At 42.7% G+C, this 21,440-nt stretch overlaps 1 protein-coding gene across 1 annotated transcript; it reads right to left on the bottom strand.

Moving 5' to 3' along the window:
- Positions 1–14,306: 14,306 nt before the first annotated feature.
- On the bottom strand, positions 14,307–15,303 carry LOC114702039 (putative vomeronasal receptor-like protein 4). Its single transcript, XM_028882282.1, has one exon. The coding sequence runs from the start codon at positions 15,207–15,209 to the stop codon at positions 14,307–14,309; it is 903 nt and encodes a 300-aa protein (XP_028738115.1). The 5' UTR covers positions 15,210–15,303.
- Positions 15,304–21,440: the final 6,137 nt, after the last annotated feature.

The raw sequence follows: 21,440 nt of genomic DNA, 5'->3' as shown, positions 1-21,440 counted from the left end.
AACTGCTCCTCTAACGAAGGGGTAATTATCTCCTGTGCTATTGCATGCTAGAACTCAGGATACCATCCTATATGTCTGTAAATAATGAAACATGTTGCAGACATTAGTAGCAGGCATATCAGCATCACTACATTCATTACTACATTAGGAATAATCATTAACTCTTCACCTAGAGATTGGAATCTGTAGAAATCCCTGCAATCCTTTCACCTCTAGTCCCGATGGAAAATATTGAATGTTTTCCACTTGTTCACAGACTAAGGATTCGACTTTCTAACTCTTTTCTTTTCTCCAAGGGACTAGGGATTCTAATTTCTAATACTCTTTTCTTTTTCTACACTTTAAAGCTCTGTGTCTTGTTTGAAGCCAGCTCCTGGGATATCTCAAAATTGATTTCTCTTTTCATATGAAGAATCACAGGGAAGTAGAGACAGCTCATCTCCTAGATTATCTTGTGAAATGTTTTAGGAGACATGATTTCTATCTACAGAGACAAAGAATATCACATCCTGTATAACTCCAGAACCTTGAGGTGCATTGGTAATTTCTTCCATGCCAATAAATATAAGATTATTGCTCCTCTTCCTTAGCACTGGGATAAAATTACGACGAGCTGTTTCAGGATGTATCCTTCACAGCCTGGATCCTTTATGGCAGGGATTCTCAAGATGGTAACGGCAGCTGCTGCTCTAGTGGTTTATACTTCTCCCCATCTTCCAGCACACAATGATTAAAATTGACTTACAAGTGTGTACGATATCATGAGACAGAATCAAGACACTCTAACAAAAACCTTCCAGTTTATCTTCAGTGTTTTTAGGACCTACCAATACTTTGTAAAAGAAAACATTTGCCAATATATGAAATATGGAAATGCACCAAAATTGAAAAGTACAAATTTTATAATCACAATGGTAATAACATGTTAGAATCATTATGCTAGTAAATCTGGAGACTGAAAAAAAAACAACATTTTGTTTGGCTTTCTCTCTCTTTTTTGAGACAAGGTCTTCTTATGTAACAGGCTGGTCCTCAGCATGTAATCTTTCTAATTCATTACCCTAGTACTGATATAGTAGGAGTGTTCTATTCTGCCTGTCTCAGTATTTATTTTGTTTTGTTTTAGTTCATTTTTTATCAATTTATATGTATGGGTGTTTTGTCTGCATATATGTATATGCAACATGCATGCCTGGTGTGTGTGGAGGCCAGAAGAAGACATCAGATCTCCCAGAACTATAGATTCAGGTGATTGTGAGATATGATGTGAGTGTTGAGACAAACCCAGGTTCTGTGGGAGAGCAGCAAGTGCTTTTAACCACAGAGTCATCTTTCCAGTCCCTGTCTCAATATTTTGATACACTCTTGAAATTTTTATACATCCTATAGCTTCATTTTTAAAAAAAAAAATGCAAGGAGGTAACCATAGGCAAAGACCCAGCCAGAGCTCTGTCATGATCCTCCAGCCTGAGGATGGATAGAGATGCCTCAGCATTTCTGTTCTATTTCTGTGTCTCCAGGAACTAGTCTTCTTTGATCTTTCTGGAGCTAGGGACCTATCTTCTCAGGGCCAGAAGGAGAGCAGAGGTCCCGAGGATCACAGCCTCTCAACTGATCCATGGCTTAGTCAAAGGGAGAGACTTCTGCTTTAGTGAAACTCTCCCTGGCACAGCTGAGGGGATCGAAGATCTTACCTCCATGAACTCACCTGGACGTCTGTGGTGCAGACAGTCTCTGGAGCAGCTCTGGAAGGTGACACTTGCCAGGTCCTATTTGTACTGTCAGGATTTGTGGGGCTCTTGGCTGCCATCAGGTAGTGCAGACTTCAAGTTTCATGTTGTCACAGTGTCGGGGGGAAGGAAGGCCTCTGCAGGGCCCCAGTCCCTGAAGTACAGCTTCCCCTCTCTCCACAATTACTACTTCTGTTTTGCTCAGAGGTTATTTCAAGCTTAATTAGGTATAAATTATTTTCAGAGGAAGGATGTGAGATGAGAAAATGAACAACTAACTGAGTTTCTTTGTACCGAGCTCCCCGAATCTCCAGACTGTTTTTCACCTTCCCAAAGAGACAAGCTATGATCTGGCAGGGGACCATCTTCTAACTCTTAGATAAGTCACCTGCTTCTCTTTCTTAAATCCCTCCTTTTACAGAATTAGAATAAATGATGCTCAGCACTGGGGATTCTGCTTATTGAGCAAGTTCCAAACATGGACCAGGATGAGTTTAGGGTCCCTTGTTCTCCCTGTGCCTGTTGGTAGTTAAGGTGTTCGCTGTAATTGACTGTTTCATTCCTGCACTTTAAATATCATATGAGACTTGAAATATAAAGTCCAGCCTTCCCCAGCCACGACCTTATTCCAAAGACACTGTTAACTTGTTAAGAAACTTCAAGGACACTTCTAAAACTCATGTGTGTCCAAGAGTGGTCCTTCTGTGTACTTTGCATTCTAGTGCCCAGGAGCCCTTCCTATCCCAAATGCAAAATGATGTAAATAAATGTGGGTGTGGGCTGACTGTAGAAATGATGGCATCATCGTTTTGTTCTTGAGGAGAAAGCACCACTGGGTTTCCTTGGGAGATGAGTTCGAGGTCTCTCGTCTCTCTTTGTGCATTGTGTGGTGGTGTCTCTACACACGTGGGTGAAGCTGACATCTAATAGAAATCAGAAATGCTTCTGCTGTAAATGAAATGACAGCTTTTGAGGAAACCAGGATTTCCATCCTCTCTATTGAATGGGGAAATTCAGGTGCACAGAAACTCAGTTGTACATTACATATGTCAGGGTGGACAGAAGTTGAAAAATAAAATAATTATTTCTGGTCCAAGAAGGAACACTTTCCTCTGTTCTCTCTGTTAATTTGTGTAGAATTTCTTAGTATCTTTTTTACCTTTGAAGTATAAAGAAAAATAAAGCAATTTATAGCTTGTAGTAGTTTGCCTGATTTATTCAATAAAAGGCAAGAAAATATCAGAAAGAGAGACCTACCTTCATGGTGCTTCCATCTAGGACATGTTCTGTAGAAAAATAATTAGTCACCTATAGGCAGAGGACATTCTGGTGGTATTCTTGGAGCAGAAATACTATGTAGCCAGTGGGCCAGCCATGATGCCATGCAATAGGCCATCTCTCAGAATTATTATAATGAAAAATCCATTTTATTTTGCAGCTTTCTGACAGGAAGAAAATAATAATCATTACCACTTTTATTAATCTCATACTACTTGTTTATTTTCCTTTCACATTTAAGGTCCCTTCTTGATAGAGCATCCATTTCTTCTAAACAGACTTTAGCAACTCTCTATAATTTTGAGCCTTATTTTCTTACTTACTTACTTACTTACTTAAGTGTTTGTCAATTTCTGCATCAGCAGACATGGAGAGTGGTCAACAAAGAAAAAGTCATGTGCTCGGGGATAATTCTATAGTCATGGTGTTTCTTTGTCTAGTTTTGTTATGAAAAACACATGAGGCATGCTAAATTCCTCATGTGAATAGTTTATTTATTTTGAGTTCAATGACATGGTTCTCACCATCATCTCTCTAACAACTTAAATAAGTGCATTGGTCTGGATGGCATGAAGCTCATGAACATTCTGAACTGAGAAATAGATGTTTGAACATCAGTCATCTAGAAGGCATAGGAGACTCCAGACTGACCCACTAATGGTTCCACAGAATAAAGGATAGAGTCCTTGGTCAAATATCTGCATGATGGCATTTACCATGACTGCCTCTTCCACTCCAGAAACTTTCCATAATATAAAGCCTTTGCTGCAGATACGTACTGATTCCTGTTGCTGTCTTCAGAAAGGTGTTACCTGGATCCAGGTTGTCCTTTAGAAAAGTGGAAATGGTTCTGAGACTCGTCAGTGAAGCAGTTGTCTTTTCCTAATGGCACTTGGCATGGTGGGGAGCGTTTGTGTATTGTGGATTACAGATCCATACGGGATCCCCAGGAAGGAATGTATACACAGTATCTCAAGAATGTGACTTTTGCAGCTGCAATGCCCGTTTCCCAAAGAATGCAGCCAAGCACCATCACCTTTTATATATGCTATAGGATTGCTGTTTGCCTGGTGAGAGGGTCCTGGGCCTCAGTCTGTACCAGCCTGCACTTCAATTCACATCTTACGCTAAAAGATCATTGCTTAATTTCTGATCATTATAATAGTGTATGTGTGCTAATAAAATAAGAGGACAGAGACAGGACCGATGGCGGCGGAGACAAGCAGACACAGGTAGGCCCACGGCTGTGGCCCGTAGAGGTAGACAGGCCCAGCGACGGGCCGCAGAAGTAGATGGGCCTGGTGACAGCAGCCGAGAGGGACATTCACACCACTCTCACCAAAAGTCAGATCTACTAGACTGAAACTTAACAAAGAAATAAAGGACCTAACAGATGTTATGACTCAAATGGACCTAATGGATATCTACAGAACATTCCATCCTAACACAAAAGAATATACCTTCTTCTCAGCACCCCATGGAACCTTCTCAAAAATTGACCACATGCTTGGACACAAAACAAATCTCAACAGATACAAAAAAATTGGAATAACCTCCTGTATCTTATCAGACCACCATGCCTTAAAGTTAGACCTCAACAACAACAAAAATTATAGAAAACCCACAAACTCATGGGAACTGAATAATGTCCACCTGAAACATCAATGGGTCAAGGAAGAAATAAAAAAGAAATTAAAGATTTCCTAGAATTCAATGAAAATGAAAGTACAACATACCCAAACTTATGGGACACTATGAAAGCAGTGCTAAGAGGAAAATTCATAGCTCTAAATGCACACATAAAGAAGATGGAGCAATCCCATACCAATGAATTAACAGCACAACTGAAAGCTCTAGAACAAAAAGAAACAAACTCACCCAGGAGAAATAGATGCCAGGAAATAATCAAATTGAGGGCTGAAATCAACGAAGTAGAAAACAAGAGAACTATACAAAAAATCAATGAAACAAAGAGTTGGTTCTTTGAAAAAATCAACAAGATAGACAAACCCCTAGCCAAATTAACCAAAAGGCAAAGAGAGAGCACCAAAATTAACAAAATCAGAAATGAAAAAGGAGACACAATAACAGACAACGAGGAAATCCAGAGAATCATCATATCATACTTCCAAAACCTGTACTCCACAAAAATGGAAGACCAGAAAGAAATGGACAATTTTCTGGATAAATACCACATACCAAAATTAAATCAAGACCAGATAAACCATTTAAATAGACCAATAACCCCTAAAGAAATAGAAACAGTCATCAAAAGTCTCCCAACCAAAAAAAGCCCAGGACCAGATGGTTTCAGTGCAGATGTCTACCAGACTTTCAAAGAAGAACTAATACCAATCCTCTTCAAAGTGTTCCACACAATAGAAACAGAAGGAACACTACCAAACTCTTTTTATGAGGCTTCAATTACCCTGATACCCAAACCACACAAAGATGCAACAAAGAAAGAGAACTATAGACCAATCTCCCTCATGAACACTGATGCAAAAATACTCAACAAAATATTGGCAAACCGAATCCAAGAATACATCAAAACAATCATCCATCACGACCAAGTAGGATTCATCCCAGGGATGCAAGGATGGATCAACATATGAAAATCAGTCAATGTAATACACCATATAAACAAACTGAAAGAAAAAAACCACTTGATCATCTCCTTAGATGCTGAAAAAGCCTTTGACAAAATCCAACACCCCTTCATGATAAAGGTCTTAGAAAGATCAGGAATACAAGGAACATTTCTAAACATAATAAAAGCAATTTATAGCAAACTAACAGCAAACATCAAATTAAATGGAGAGAAACTCAAAGCCATACCACTAAATTCAGTAACAAGACAAGGCTGTCCACTCTCCCCATATTTATTCAAGATAGTACTAGAAGTTCTAGCTAGAGCAATAAGACAACATAAGGAGATCAAAGGGATACAATTTGGCAAGGAAGAAGTCAAACTTTCACTATTTGCAGACGATATGATAGTATACATAAGTGACCCCAAAAACTCTACCAGGGAACTCCTACAGCTGATAAACTCCTTCAGTAAATTGGCAGGATACAAGATCAACTCAAAAAAGTCAGTAGCCCTCCTAGACATTAATGATAAAAGAGCTGAGAAAGAAATCAGAGAAACATCACCCTTTACAATAGCCACAAATAATATAAAATACCTTGGGATAACACTAACTAAACAAGTGAAGGACCTTTTTGATAAGAACTTTAAATCTCTAAAGAAAGAAATTGAAGAAGATATCAGAAAATGGAAAGATCTCCCATGCTCATGGATAGGTAGGAGTAACATAGTAAAAATGGCAATCTTACCAAACGCAATCCCCATCAAAATCCCAACACAATTCTTCACAGACTTGGAAAGAAAAATACTCAACTTCATATGGAAAAACAAAAGACCCAGTATAGCTAAAAGAATCCTATACGATAAAGCAACCTTTGGAGGCATCACCATCCCTGACCTCAAACTCTACTATAGAGCTATAGTAAAAAAAACAGCTTGGTACTGGTATAAAAACCGACATACGGACCAATGGAATTGAATTGAAGACCCTGACATTAATCCATGCACATATGAACACCTGGTTTTTGACAAAGGAGCCAAAACTATACAATGGAAAAAAGAAAGTATCTTCAACAAATGGTGCTGGCATAACTGGATGTCAATATGTACAAGATTACAAATAGATCCATATCTGTACCATGCACAAAACTCAAGTCCAAGTGGATCAAAGACCTGAACATAAATCCAGTTACACTAACCTTAATAGAAAAGAAAGTAGGAAGCATTTGGCTTGAACGCATTGGCACCGGAGACCATTTCCTAAATAAAACACCAACAGCACAGACCCTGAGCACAACAATTAATAAATGGAACCTCTCGAAATTGAGAAGCTTTTGTAGGGCAAAAGACACAGTCAATAAGACAAAAAGACAACCAACAGAATGGGAAAAGATCTTCACCAACCCCACATCTGACAGAGGATTGATCTCCACAGTATATAAAGAACTCAAGAAACTAGACATCAAAATACTGAACAGTCCAACTAAAAAATGGGCTAAAGAGCTAAACAGAGAATTCACAAAACAAGAACTACAAATGGCTGAAAGACATTTAAAGAAATGCTCAACATCCTTAATCATCAGAGAAATGCAAATCAAAATGACTCTGAGATACCACCTTACACCTGTCAGAATGGCTACCATCAAAAACACCAATGACAGCCAATGTTGGAGAGGATGTGGAGCAAAGGGAACACTCCTCCACTGTTGGTGGGAATGTAAACTTGTACAACCACTGTGGAAATCAGTATGGCGGTTTCTCAGAAAATTAGGAATCGAACTACCTCAAGACCCAGCCATCCCACTCTTGGGCATATACCCAAGGAATGCTGATTCATACCATAAAGATACATGCTCAGCTATGTTCATAGCAGCACTATTTGTAATAGCCAGGACCTGGAAACAACCCAGATGCCCATCAATGGAAGAATGGATGGAAAAAATGTGGTACATATACACAATGGAGTACTACTCAGCAGAGAAAAACAATGAAAGCATGAAATTTGCAGGCAAATGGATGGAACTAGAAAAAAATCATCCTGAGTGAGGTAACCCAAACCCAGAAAGACAGTCATGGCATGTACTCACTCATAAGTGGATTCTAGATATAAAATAAAGAACAATCAGACCACAACCCTTAGAACCATAGAGGCTATATATATACAGCATAGAGGCCCCTAGGATGACTGTGGCTTATAATAAATTTCGGTTCTACTCAATTATTGAAAAAAAATAGCCAAATGAATGGAAACTCATGAACTGTGAACCAAAGGCTGAGGGGCCCCCAGCTGGATCAGGCCCTCTGAATAGGTGAGACAATTGATTGGCTTGATCAGTTTGGGAGGCAACTAGGCAGTGGGACTAAGTCCTGTGCTCATTGCATGAGTTGGCTGTTTGAAACCTGGAGCTTATGCAGGAACACTTGGCTCAGTCTGGGAGGAAGGGACTGGACCTGCCTGGACTGAGTCTATCAGGTTGATCTTAGTCCTCGGGGGAGGATTTGCCCTGGAGGAGGTGGGAATGGGGGGCAGGCTGGGGGTAATGGGAGGAGGTGGGAGGGGGGAGAATAGGGGAACACGTGGCTGATATGTAGAACTGAATGGTATTGTAAAATAAAAAATAATAATAAAAAATAAAAAAAATAAGAGGACAGTATTACATAAAATACAACATCCTTAATTCTAATACTCTATCAACTCTAAATTGTGGTGGCATTGTGTTCCCCAAAATATTGTATACTCTAATAAACTTATCTGGGGTCAGAGACAGAACAGCCACTAGATACAAAGGCTAGAAAATGGTGGCACTCACACCTTTAATCCTAGCATTCCAGAGGTAGAAATCCCTCTGGATCTCTATGAGTTCAAGGCCACATAGGAAACAGCCAGGCATGGTGACTCACGCCTTTAATCCCAAGAAGTGAGCCTTTAAACCCAGGGAGTGATGGCAAAAGGCAGAAAGATATATAAGGTGTGAGGACCAGAAACTAGAAGCATTTGGCTGGTTAAGCTTTCAGGCTTCTAGCAGCAGTTCAGCTGAGATTCATTCTGGATGAGGACTCAGAGGCTTCCTCCAGTGTGAGGAAACAGGACCAGCTGAAGAACTGGTGAGGTGAGGTGGCTGTGGCCTGTTCTGTCTCTCTGATCTTCCAGCGTTCACCCCAATAATTGGCCTCAGGTTTGTTTTTATTGATAAGAACTTTTAAGATTTATGCTACACTAAATCTTAGGACAAAATGGATTTTATTTTAAACTAGCTCCATTACAACATAATCAGCCTCACATGAAGACACAAGAAATATGACTGGCAAGATGTTGACGATTATAAAACTTACTATCAGCATTGTTTCTAGCTTTGAGGTTTTGAAGTAACTACCCACTGCAAAAAAGAAGCTTCTGTGACTAAACCTATGGCAACACTGACTTGGGTATAGTCAAGTATTTACAGTGGGATCTGACAGGCCCATCATGTCTAGTTAGCAAAGTAACAGCTGCAGCCTCCTCACTAGGGCTGTGGACACCCCACCCCACCACAGGCTTTAGACCAGCTCTGTGGTATCAGATGTGAAGTCCCTTCTGTTTATGGGGTTTCAGATCCAGCCAGAGAGCATCTGGTTGTTTCCCTGTCAGCCATGCCTTTATCGCAACAGTTGGGCATGTCCTGGGTGTCACCTTGGTAGTTCAGCATGCTTGGTCCCCAGAGAAGGACAAATGGTGCTGGGGAAACTGAGAACACACAGGTAGAAGATGTATTCTAGATCTGTATATGTTATCCTCCAACGATTCAGCTCCAAAGACCTTAATGTGAGATAGCGAATTAAGAAATTACTTGAGGAAATAAAAAAAATATAAAAAATAAAAAACAAAACACAAACAACTTTAAGATATAGACAAGCACATTCTCAGTGTGACTCCAGCTGCTCAGTAAAGTAGCAAATGATAGACAGGAGGGATCCCACAAAGTTCAAAACTTTGTAGCTCAATGAAAATATTTACTGCGGTAAAGAGACAACCTACAGAATGGAGGCACTCTTTCTGAGCTATGCGCCTGACTGTTGCATCTGTTTAGAGCGAGCACTCCTTAGAGAGAGCCGAAAGTCTCTGCTGCCAGCCCTAGATCTGCTTTTCCTGAGCTGCTCATCAGGTTTTCCATGGAAGCCTGAGTCCTGCTTGCCGGAAGTGTCTTCAGCTGTGAGGCACTCGCTCCTGGGTCTCCTCTGCCTTGGTGTCCATGCCATCCCAGGAACACACTGCGCTGGGCACTGGGGGAGGCCTGAGCCACTGCTGCGGTCTGTCTGATAGGGGGGATGTCTGTTGTGCAACTCGCCTTGGTGACATCACTGTCCATGTCTATCATCCTGGGGAGGAGCTGTCTTCAGAGAGGTCTTGGAGCCACACATCACACCCTTACCTCTCCTCTTCTTGTTTTCCTCTTTCCCTTTTGGCTCCATCCAAAGGACCTACTTGAAGACTCACATATGCTTGTCACCCGCGGTCACCTGCTGGTTCCCGTTGTGCACCTTTCTGGTGGCTGTCATGGCTTTCTTGACATCATCGTCTCTGGCCAAGATCCAGGTCTGGATTGAAACCAACTACCTGACCAATGTGTGTGGGGTGGTGGGCTTGGAAACACACCTGATGGGCCTGTGTGTGCTGCGGGGCCATGGCCCTTCTATGTTACCACGCTACGAGGTCTTCAGTGTGTCTGCATTTATCTTAGTTCATTTATTCTTACTTTTTTTTTTTTTTTTTTTTTTTTTTTTTTTTTTTTTGCAATTTTCAAGCAAGTAATGGCAAAGCACCACCATCTGAAATTATTATACGGCAGGGAGTTCGCTTCTTTCACTGGTGTCCTCCATATCGTCCCACAAGCTGATCCCATATAGAGGATATTTCCTTGTAACAGGGTGGCGTTTAATATTAACAAACCCTACCTGGAGAGCTTGCTCAGTGGTCAAAGTGCTTGGCTTCCAAGTGTGAGTTCCAATTCATTTAAATGCCTGGTGGGGTGGCAGCCTGCCTGTAATTCCAATCTCAGAAGCCAGGGACAGACTAGACCTAGAGGAAGCTGGGTAGTGAGATTAATTATTTTGGTGAGCTCTGTGCTTGCCTCAAAGACCCTGACTCAGTAAAATGGGAAATGGAGGATGATTCCTGACACCAACCTCAGCTTCATGCATACAGGTGAGCACAAATGTGCATGTGTACAACTTCACACACACCTGTGCCCATCCACTTGTAAGCATGGACACACATTCCAAACATGCACAAACTCACACATGAAAAATGGAAACTGCAAAGAATTTCACAAGGCCACTGCTTCTTTAAGGAAATTAGGAAACAAACTGACAAAGCAAATGGCCTTCTTTTGGTTTGGCCTAACCAGGTACCTGTAGCTGGAGGGCCCATGGTGTATATAAATAATCCATGAAGGCAGCAAGGGCTAGACTTTTTTGATCTGAGGGGAAAAATAAGGAAACACACAGGCTTTCTGATGGTAACTTTCTTTTACTTCATCTTGAAAAAAATCCTCTCTGAAAAATCTCTCTTGCTCTCTCTCTCTCTCTCTCTCTCTCTCTCTCTCTCTCTCTCTTGCTCTCTCTCTCTCTTGCCTACTCATGTTCTTTCCTCAACTCCTTCTATATACCCACCCAACACACAGACACACGCTCAGACACACACACACACACACACACACACACACACACACACACACACACACACTCACTCCTCCTTCTCATAGTCAAATTCTGGACAATTATATGTTACATTTTCAGCGGCCGACCCATTCTCATGATAGGTCATAGTTTTTCTCAGGGCAGAAGGTCATGCTGACCGGCCAATGAGTAACACTTGGCCAACCAGGTGACCTGAGTGGTTAGCGTTCCCAGACAGAGAATGACACTGAAATTCAGGACTTAACAATAAGAGTACTTGCCTCAACCTTGAGTGGTTGGGTACCTGCAGAAAGAGAATTACTGCACAGGGTTAGAGCTACCAAAGGTGCTTCAGTTCTGACCTCGATTTAGTGATAAACACCTGGAACACGTAGGTTTGTGAATTCTCTGCAGGGGCAGTTAGTCTGTTTTGAATTTGTTCTGAAATCTAAAATTAACTGTCTTTGTGACTGAGAATTCTGTTGCTTTCCTGTGTCAGTTATAAAAAACATTCCAATGTTATTTCTAATCATCAGAATTATGCAACTTATACAAAAATCTTCCTCCTGACCATCCAAAGTTATAGTGTGTGCCCAAAAATGGAATATTTTCTTGAGATAAACACACAAGCAGTAGGGAAATAGCCAAATGGTAATTCCTTGGGTATGTCAATATTCTGAAGTTCAGAGGAGGGGACACGTCTCTCTCTAAAGTATCCGATCTCCTTACACCGCTTCCCCTGTTGTTCTCATGCTCATGGCTCCTGGGAGAGCCTGTGACAAGGAGGAAGTGCTGGGTAAGTTCCCTTACATGATAACTACTGAAGCTAACTGGGGGCACAAACGTGGGCAACCATTAGCTGTTCTTTATCTAAAGAGACCTCCTGCAGAGCAGGGGACTACTGTTTCCACTGTAATGGACACTGGGAAGTCCCTAGGAGAATTTTCAAGGGTTTTCACTATACCCACCAAATAACAGTCCAGAGTAAGTGGATAAGTGATTTCAGCTGTTCCAAGGGAATCATCACACACTGTGTATCAAAGGTACATTTCTTGAAGGTTAGTTATATATCACCTTTACTTTTAAAGATGTAAGAGAAAATGTAGACAATATACAGATCTGGATAGAAACGCTAGGTTAGGAACAGATCTGTCATTCTGTTCACACTGTCCACTCATAAGAAAGACTCATACAACCTGTAAATATAACTGCTGTAGAGAAACAGCTCTCCTCCCTAGCCATGCATCTACTTCATAATACTCTGAAAGTGGCTTTTAACCTAGGTAGACCTTAGTAACACCCTAGTTTATCTTAAAAAGAGCAGTATTTTACAGACCCACGGCCTGGGCTTTCTCTTGCTGTGCTCTGGAGAGTTTCAACTTTTGGGCCCTGGAGAGACCAGGAAGACTGAGCTTCCTTCCTGCCAGGTGCTTGTTTGATACTGAGCTGCAGGGAGTTGGTTTGGCTCCACTTCTTCGGGAACTGTGGAGGTGTTTACATTTCTCTTCCTGCAGGAACTGCAGTGAGCTGATGGACAGCTTTGGCGACCAGCCTCAGTGTCCCCTGGGCGGTGAACACACTGCACTGATCGAAGCTTCCAGGGGAAGTCCACAGCACAGGATTCTGGAGGGCACAGGGTTGGGGTGCTTTCTGGACCCTCCACTTCCTCTTTGGCCTGAGGCTGTGGAGTTCTCACAGCCACCAGTGTCCTTCTGCTTGGCAAGGGTGTGCCTCCTGACCTTCACCAAGCAGATCTCCAGTGCGTCCTCAGTTCCCTGGTCTCCGAGCCCACAGCTCAGCAGTGTGTGTTCCTCTGTGCCTGTGCAGCATAGGGCGCAAAGGAGGCTGGGATTCCAGTCAAACTGGTTTAGCCAAACCCAGATGTGCAGTTTAAATCATTGTGAGTGACAGGGAGCGAGAGGTGGAAACCCCAGTGTTACTAACAATCTGTTAGTGAGACATTTACACATCAGTGTGCCAGTGAGGCTCTGGCCTGGAGCGTGGTCTACGGACCCGCGATGGCATCGTTTGATAGAACCCGGTGGCCAAGCCTCCCGTGGTGATTATTTAAGAACTAACATGATGAGAATTGTCCTGCGTTGACATCACGAGTTTCCTAACCATTCTGGACCTGACAAGGTCAAACAACTGGTGAGCAAACTTGGTGGACTGTGATGACATCTCCTGTCTCCCTGTCCTCCTCACTGCTGTACAAACTACCCCAGGAAAGGTCCTCCTCCTCGGCACCTACACTGTCTTGCTCTCTTCCTCTCCTTTGAAGGGGAAAACTGTTGATTTCTGACAGTGTTGCCTCCAGCATTTTCCCCAATGCTAATGAGAAGCTACAAGTCACACGATAGGAACAGTTAATGGAAAGTAACAATCTACTTTCCACCTGCCTAGAAACCCTAAACTCCTCTTAAGTGGCTTAGTACTAGTTGTGTTAGTTAGGGTTTCTATTGCTGTGAAGAGACACCACGACTAGGGCAACTCTTATAAAGGAAAACATTTAATTGGGGTGGCTTACAGTTTCAGAGGTTTAGTCCATTATCATCATGGTGGGAATTGGTGATGCTCAGGCAGACATGGTGCTGGAGAAGGAGCTGAGTGTTCTGTATCTTTATCCACAGGCAGTAGAAAATAGAAGGTGTCTGTGTCCACACTCTGTATAGCTTGAGCATAGGAGGCCTTAAAGCCTGGCCCCACAGTGACACACTTCCTTTAAGGCCACACCTCCTAATAGTGCCACTCCCTATGAGCTTATGAAAGCCAATTACATTCAAACTGCCATAGTAGTCTTATTTTTAATTATTATAATGCTTAACTGATTTAATGTTTGGATATATTAGCATACCAAGACAAATAGTGGTATGATGGCAAGTGCTTGTAATGCCCAGGAAGGTGCTAGGTCAGGGCCTGGGCTATAAATATGCTTCCAGGACAGCTTACAATACATAGCAAAGCTATGTGCTCACCATGTGCCCTCCAAAATTAAGGCAAATAAATAACACTATGTATCTTGAGCTCATAGGGAAATGTAATCCTAATTTTTCTCAGTGCGAACACAAGGCTTTAGCAACAGGAACAGCTCTGCTCATCAGGACAAAGGGGCTGAGAACAGCATAACCAAGTACTAGACATGTTTTAATATTTAGTATGATGGAGTCATGAGTCACCATGGAACCTGTGTAAAAGGAGAAAATGAAGTCTGCCCAATAAAAGGCAAGGAAACAGGCCATGAGAATGAGAATGCTCTGTGCAGCTTTGATCTCTGGACTGAAACTATTTACAGGCCTGCGGCTGTGGAGGTAGAGGACTTGCTTGTGATGTTTATACAGATAAAAAGAAATGTGTCCACTGCTCCAGCCCATGAGACTCTGAAAGATGAGGTCACGAACAGCCATGAGCAAGAGGAAAAGCCACTTGACTGTGTCCCTGGATGGAAGCATATAGCAATATCCAATATACCCTGCAACTCCAGATCTGTTCAAGCTGCCGCCTGCTGTCATATAGTACAACAAGTTGGAACTTGTGAGGCCATTAAAGATCCAAAAGAGTAAGACATAGGTAAGAATTTGCCATGAGGTCTGTGGTTTGAGCTTCCTCCAAATGGTGGTCCTGGGACTGATGGTGAGAGCCTGGACCATACTGAGGAGACAGGTGGTGCAGATGGAGAGGCCCCGGGCCGTCCTTGCCAGATAAACCACAGCTTTACAGCCAATATCTCCGAGGAAGTTTCTGAAATAAAACACTGTGGCTATGTCTCTGATTCCTGTGGTGCAAATAATGATCATATTAGAAAATGCCAAGTGGATGAGAATGAGGTCCACAGGCTTTTTCTCAGTGCCCAAGGCAGACGTGTACACCTGTCTCACAAACATTAGGATATTTCCCACAGTTCCAGGCCCAATAAGACAAAGGAAGATTATTGTCTGGATAATGTTACTCCACTTCATCTTCTGACTTTATGCACATCACTAGGGAATATCATGTGAGAAACATGTCAGATGTTCTCTGCTTATTCCAACGAAAGGAATGGTTTCAAGTATGTACACACATGCTGTTCTTTTCTTAATGATGCCTGGTCATATTCTTCGTCTTTTCTTTTCTTTTTTTTTTTGTTCATTTATTTGTTTTTGGTTTATATTTTTTCCATTCCCATGGAAATGATATAGCTACAATAAGGGTATAAATCCTACCTTTTATGATGATCCTCATTCCCTCAATTTCATGTGACCATGCTCTTCCTAGAACAAAGCTAAAAGCATGGCATCACTTTGTCAGTTCTCCAAACAACACAGTCCTGATTATTACCTGACAGGCCACTTTGTTTTCCCTCCTCACACCCAGTGTGACCTCAGGCTCCTGGACTGTGCTGGCTCCTCATCCTGGTCCTCTTCACTGTCCATATGCAACCATCACTGAAGTGGTTGTGGAACTAATAAAGAGCTTGACACTCCTCCAGAAAACTGTTCTTGAACAAATGGACTAGGTTCTCAGGGGAGATTGTATGATATACTCCACTTCTCATATCCCTTTCCATAAGTGGCACAGGAGTGAATGTTTTGTGGGATGTAGAGGACAGGAGTCCTGTCCTCTCACATCAAGGTGGAAGTAAGTCTGATGGGATTTGTGTTCCCAGCTTTCTAGGTACGACAAACCAGGAAGGTAATTTCCTTTTCCTCCCACCTACCTTGGTCTTGCTCTCTCTTTCTACTGAGACTTCCTCTAAAAGAAAACACCACGCAAACATTTCCTAGCTCAGGCACTGGCTATATGGACTCTAACCCAAGAGGCATGCAGCTGATTATATGCTTTAAGGTGTGTTGAGACGAACAATTTCTCAGTTAGAAATGCCACAACCAATGAACTACATCTCTCTAATATTCCATGCAAATGTGTAAACTGTTTATGAATGGTATCCTTTTCATATTTCTCCTTATATATTCAAGTCAAAATATTCTTTTAGGAGCTGGGGATACAGCATAGTCTGTAAAAGGCATGCTGTCCAAATATGAGGACCCAAGTCTGATCCCTAGCAACCAAATACAAACTGGCCAAACAAGTGCAGATTTGAAGCCCCAGTGCTGGTGGGAAAGGATTTGATATGGAGAGAGACATGTCCTTGGAGTTCCCTGGTCAGCTAGCCTAGTAGAATCAGGGAGCTCTATGTTCAGAGAGACCTGACTGAAAACTGATGGTGGAAAGCTATTGAAGCAGACCCCAATGCTGATCTCTGGCCTCTACTTGCACACACACTTGTGCAAGATTAACTGCACACATATACCCCCCTCCCCCCAAAAAACACCTACACATAACACACAATGCTGTTGGAACAAACAAATATGCTATCTGCTTCACCTCTTAGAAAACATTCAGAATGCAATTCAACCTTAATTGTCTTTGTCCTTCACTATTTAGCATCCTTTCCTTATCACAATTATTCCTGAATTCCCTTCACCACCTCAAATGTAGCACTGGTGCTTTCCTAGCCACAGGACTGTGCATAATATATCCCTGTTGATCTTTGTCAGGGCATCATGCTTCACAGCGACCTACTCTCCATCTTATCCATATCAGCTCCGAGTTTCACCTGCTGTGCTTTCCCTGAACTCTCCAGGCTGTCTTCCCTGTGGATCTGCTGCCTTCCTGCCCTGGATAGTAAGCATGCCTCAGAGACACTGCTTTGGTTTGGAGAATCTGCTAATGCATACTCAAAACTAGTTTATGAACAAGTTATTAAATGAGGCACTTCTTTTTAAAACTGCACACTAAACACAGAGGAAAGCTGGCAGCCCACGTGTAGATACACTCAAATTGGTCTCTTTCTTATGATATTTAAAAACTGAATGGTCTGAAGAAATCAACTTAGTTTGGGTGACACATTTGGTACACGAATTTGCAAGCTTCCATCAATTTAGTGAAAGATATGAATTATCCTTTAAGAAAAGTATAGTGGTTTAAATTGACTTGCAATATCTCTATTAATTATTTTGTGATTTGATGAGGTTTTCAGATACTTCTAAGTTCTTGGAGCCATCGGCAATAGAATTTGTAAGAATGAAGTAGCCCTTGATCTCCTTAACAGTGCTGCATCTGAACTGAAAGAGCTTGAAGTCTAATGTCTATAAGTACCCGTCTAATCCAGGGCCGCTATGCCATATTTTAATAAGCTTTTCATATGTTTCTCACCTAAGGCATGTAGCAGTAAATTTACTCTGTGTGAATGAAATGAAATCAAGGTTTCTGTAGCAAAATATGTGGGAGTGCGTTACAAATATACCAAATGCTTGAGAAAATACCATAAACTTTAGAAGTTTAAAGTTCATGGTGCTGAGAAGATGCCTCACTTGGTAAAATACCCCAGTAGAGGCATGAGGACCTGAGTTCCATGCCCAGAAGCCCCACAAAAATGCCATGTGGCATCCTGCTTTTAATTCCAGCATTGTGGATGCAGAGAGAGGAAGATCTCTTGGAGTCTCTAGCCAGCCAGTCGAGGAGAAGCAGTGAGCTGCAGACATGCGAGGTTGATATCTTGTCCACACACAATCATACACACTCATGCATGCACACACATGCAGACACCTCTACCTGCATATACCAATGTACCCCCACCACTTGCACATACCAACATGTTCTCCCCACCCTGTATTCACACACACACACACACACACACACACACACACACACACACACACACACACAAAGTTAAGCATGCACAAGAACCTTCTTTACAGTCAACCACTCCAGACTCAAATCCAGTCTCTCATTTCTGCTTGTATCACGTTGATCATGTAATCTGGCTTCCTCACATCCAGTGTTCTCCTCTGTAACCTGAGGATGCTGCTTTGTCCCATGCAAGCATACTGTGAGGTGTCAAGTATACTTTGCCAAGTCTGTACAATTGTACACTGTGTTCACTATGTTATAGTTTGGCAAGTTCAGAAAAACAAAACCAGAGTCAGAGGCAAGGGAGCCCTATCTTAAAAGACTGAAAAACATGAGAAATGAGACACTCAGCTCAAATAAAATCTTTGATTTTTTTTTTTTTTTTGAGTGTAAAATGTGGAAAGCGTAAGTCCTTCCCCACATCCAGACTCAAATGCCCCCAGACCCCCATGTCCTGTCTCTGCCGGGCCATGGGATGAGCAGCTCTGCCGCCATGCACCACGGACTGCTGCAAACTCTGACTTACCGAGGTTCTGGATGACAGGTAGAAAGTGATAAACTGTTTGCTCCCCGGGTCCTGCCGCCTTCCTTTTGCACAGTGACAGATGAACTGAGACCCTCCTTATTCACACCTAAAGTCACCCTGCCTCACAGTGTCCCTTCCAAAGTCCAAGGCAGCTTCAGTCTACATGACAGAGCAGCACTCACCTGGGCAGTCTGTGCAGGACTCAGTGGGTGTCCTCACTGCACCAGCCAGGCCCTGTTTATCATCCCCACTCCCTGTGTTCACAGCAGCTCTCCCTGCTGTCAGGAGTTTGGTTCACAGGGGAAAAGGGCTCCTTCTTCCCATCTCCATCCCTGAGGCCAGCCCTCTCCCTGGTTCTCTGTCATTTGCTGATTCACAAATCATTATGATTGTAATTGCAGAGTCTGTGGGTGATGAGGTGGGAAGTGAGGGTGAGCAGTGTCCTGAGGGTGCTGCTTCCTCAGACTTGGTTCCAGTTTCCTCTCACCTCCCATTACACTGAAGCCAGGAACAGATTGGAAAGAAACATTGCTGATCCCAACGGGTCAATTTCTGAATGTCTGCAAAGTATAGTAGCACTGATAATAGAAGATGATCAAGTACTGAGTTATGGCTAATCGCTGATTCCTGGTTGAGGGTCATTTTATTAATCACTTCATCTATATCTTTTTAGGTTCTCCTTTAGTTTAAAATGGCAAGGAATCCAAGGCCTGCTTCAGAGTTTTGTGAAGAAAGCAGTTTCAAGGTTTCTTAAACACTATTCTACTGCTGTGATGTGACACCGTGACTAAGACAACTTATGATGGAAGGTATTGAATTGGGGGCTTGCTTACAGTTTCATAGGGTGAGTCCATGACCACCACGGCAGGGGACATGGTGACATGGAGGCAAGCATGGAGCTGGAGTAGTATCTGAAATCATGACCAGCAAGCGGGGGTGGGGAGAGAGAGAGAGAGAGAATTCAGTTGAGGAAACGCCAGGATGAGATCCAGTTGTAAGCCTAATAAACCCTTTCCTCCAACTTGCTTTTTGGTCATGGTGTTTTGTCGCAGCAATAGAAACCCTAACTAAGACACATGTCACTAAAGGAACCCCAATGTTGATTGTTTCTCAAATGCTAATTCCAGGAAAGCATCCTTAGAAAAAGAACTGCAGTTTCCAAGGAAACCCTGCCCCTGTTTCCATTGCTTCCCAGTGTGTTGGGTGGAATGTCCTCTCCCTGTGTTACTGTGACAGCGAAGGCTTTGCTGGTTATGATAGACAGCAACAGTGATGTGGGGAGGATGGCAGGTTAGAAACAGTCAGCTCTGGCTGGAGTCTCCACAAGACGGAAATAAAACATCAGATGCTCTTACTAAAAGGAGAACTGTGCGGGAGGGAAAGGCACTGCTGTGTTAGAGTAAAGAGTAGATGAAGAGAGGTGAGGTGAATTCAGAAATACTCAGTTTTAGATCTGTAATGAGATAACACGGACTCTAGCATCTGATGCAAGGCAAAATGGCGTGTAAAGGGAGAATCCTCTCCCTTCTGTAGGGCTTCTAGCAAGAGAACACCTCAGAGACTCCAGATGGTATATTCCTCAAGGCAGACACAGAAGAATGGATCCCCAGCATTTCTTGGCTCTCTGGTACCCCTATGGGGACTCATTCTAAAGGACGCCTTGCAATCACATATTTTGACAGTCAAGAGCAGAAGCACAGGCCTGCATTTTGTGTCTCTAAGTCGCAGTAAATGCCCCTCTAAACTGGTCAAAAAATAAAAAGTAAAAAACCTGTGTCTCTCTTTGCAGTCAATCTCTCCATGACAAAAATGCTTCAGAAAGTCAAGTGGAAGAGAATAAAGTCTTTATTTTTTTCTTAGCACCAATGACAAAAATATACACATGTCATACAAATACCAGGATCTTCCCTAGGATTGATTCTAGGTTCATTAAGAGAATGAATGAAAGGTTATTGTCTTGATGAAATCAAAACTTTGCAAACATATCAAAGGGGTAAGAGAAAAAATAGTTCATGTGTTTCCATTCATTTGGCTATTTGTCCCTGTGCTTTATCCAACCTTGGTTTCAACAATTCTCGCTCATATAAACCCTCCTCTTTCTTGCTAATTGGACTCCCAGAGCTCCACCCGGGGCCTAACCGTGGATCTCTGCATCCAGATTCCTCAGTCCTTGGATGGGGTTTCTGGCACGACTATTAGGGTGTTTGGCCATCCCATCACCAGAGTAGGTCAGTTCTGGCTGTCTCTCGACCATTGCCAGCAGTCTATTGTGGGGGTATCTTTGTGGATTTCTGTGGGCCTCTCTAGCACTTTGTTTCTTTCTTTTCTCATGTGGTCTTCATTTACCATGGTCTCCTATTCCTTGTTCTCCCTCTCTGTTCTTGATCCAGGTGGGATCTCCCGCTCTCTTTCCCTCCACCCTCGCCGTTCATTGCTCCCACTCATGTCCAGGTTGTTCATGTAGATCTCAGCCATTTCTCCATCATTGGGCCATCCTCGTGTCTTTCTTGGGGTCCTGTTTTCCAGGTAGCCTCCCTGGTGATGTGAGTAGCAGTCCAGTCATCCTTGTTCCACATCTAGTATCCTCCTATGAGTGAGTACATACAATATTTGTCTTTCTGAGGGCCCCCCAACTGGATCAGGCCTTCTGAATAGGTGAGACAGTTGATTAGCTTGATCTGTTTGGGAGGCATCTAGGCAGTGGTACCGGGTCCTGTGCTCATTGCATGAGTTGGCTGTTTGAAACTGGGGCTTATGCAGGGATGCTTGGCTCAGTCTGGGAGGAGGGGACTGGACCTGCCTGGACTGAGTCTACCAGGTTGATCTCAGTCCTCGGGGGAGGCTTTGCCCTGGAGGAGGTAGGAATAGGGGGTGGGCTGGAGGGAAGGGGAGGGGGGCAGAAGCGGGGAGAACAAGGGAATCTGTGCCTGATATGTAGAACTAAATGGTATTGTAAAATAAAATAAATGGAAAAAAAGATAGACTTATAAAT

The sequence above is a fragment of the Peromyscus leucopus genome, chromosome 5 (genome assembly GCF_004664715.2).
Source record: "Peromyscus leucopus breed LL Stock chromosome 5, UCI_PerLeu_2.1, whole genome shotgun sequence".
NCBI classification, from domain to species: Eukaryota; Metazoa; Chordata; class Mammalia; order Rodentia; family Cricetidae; genus Peromyscus; species Peromyscus leucopus.
Note: the sequence above shows the minus strand (reverse complement) of the source record. Positions and strands in the feature narration are given on the sequence as shown.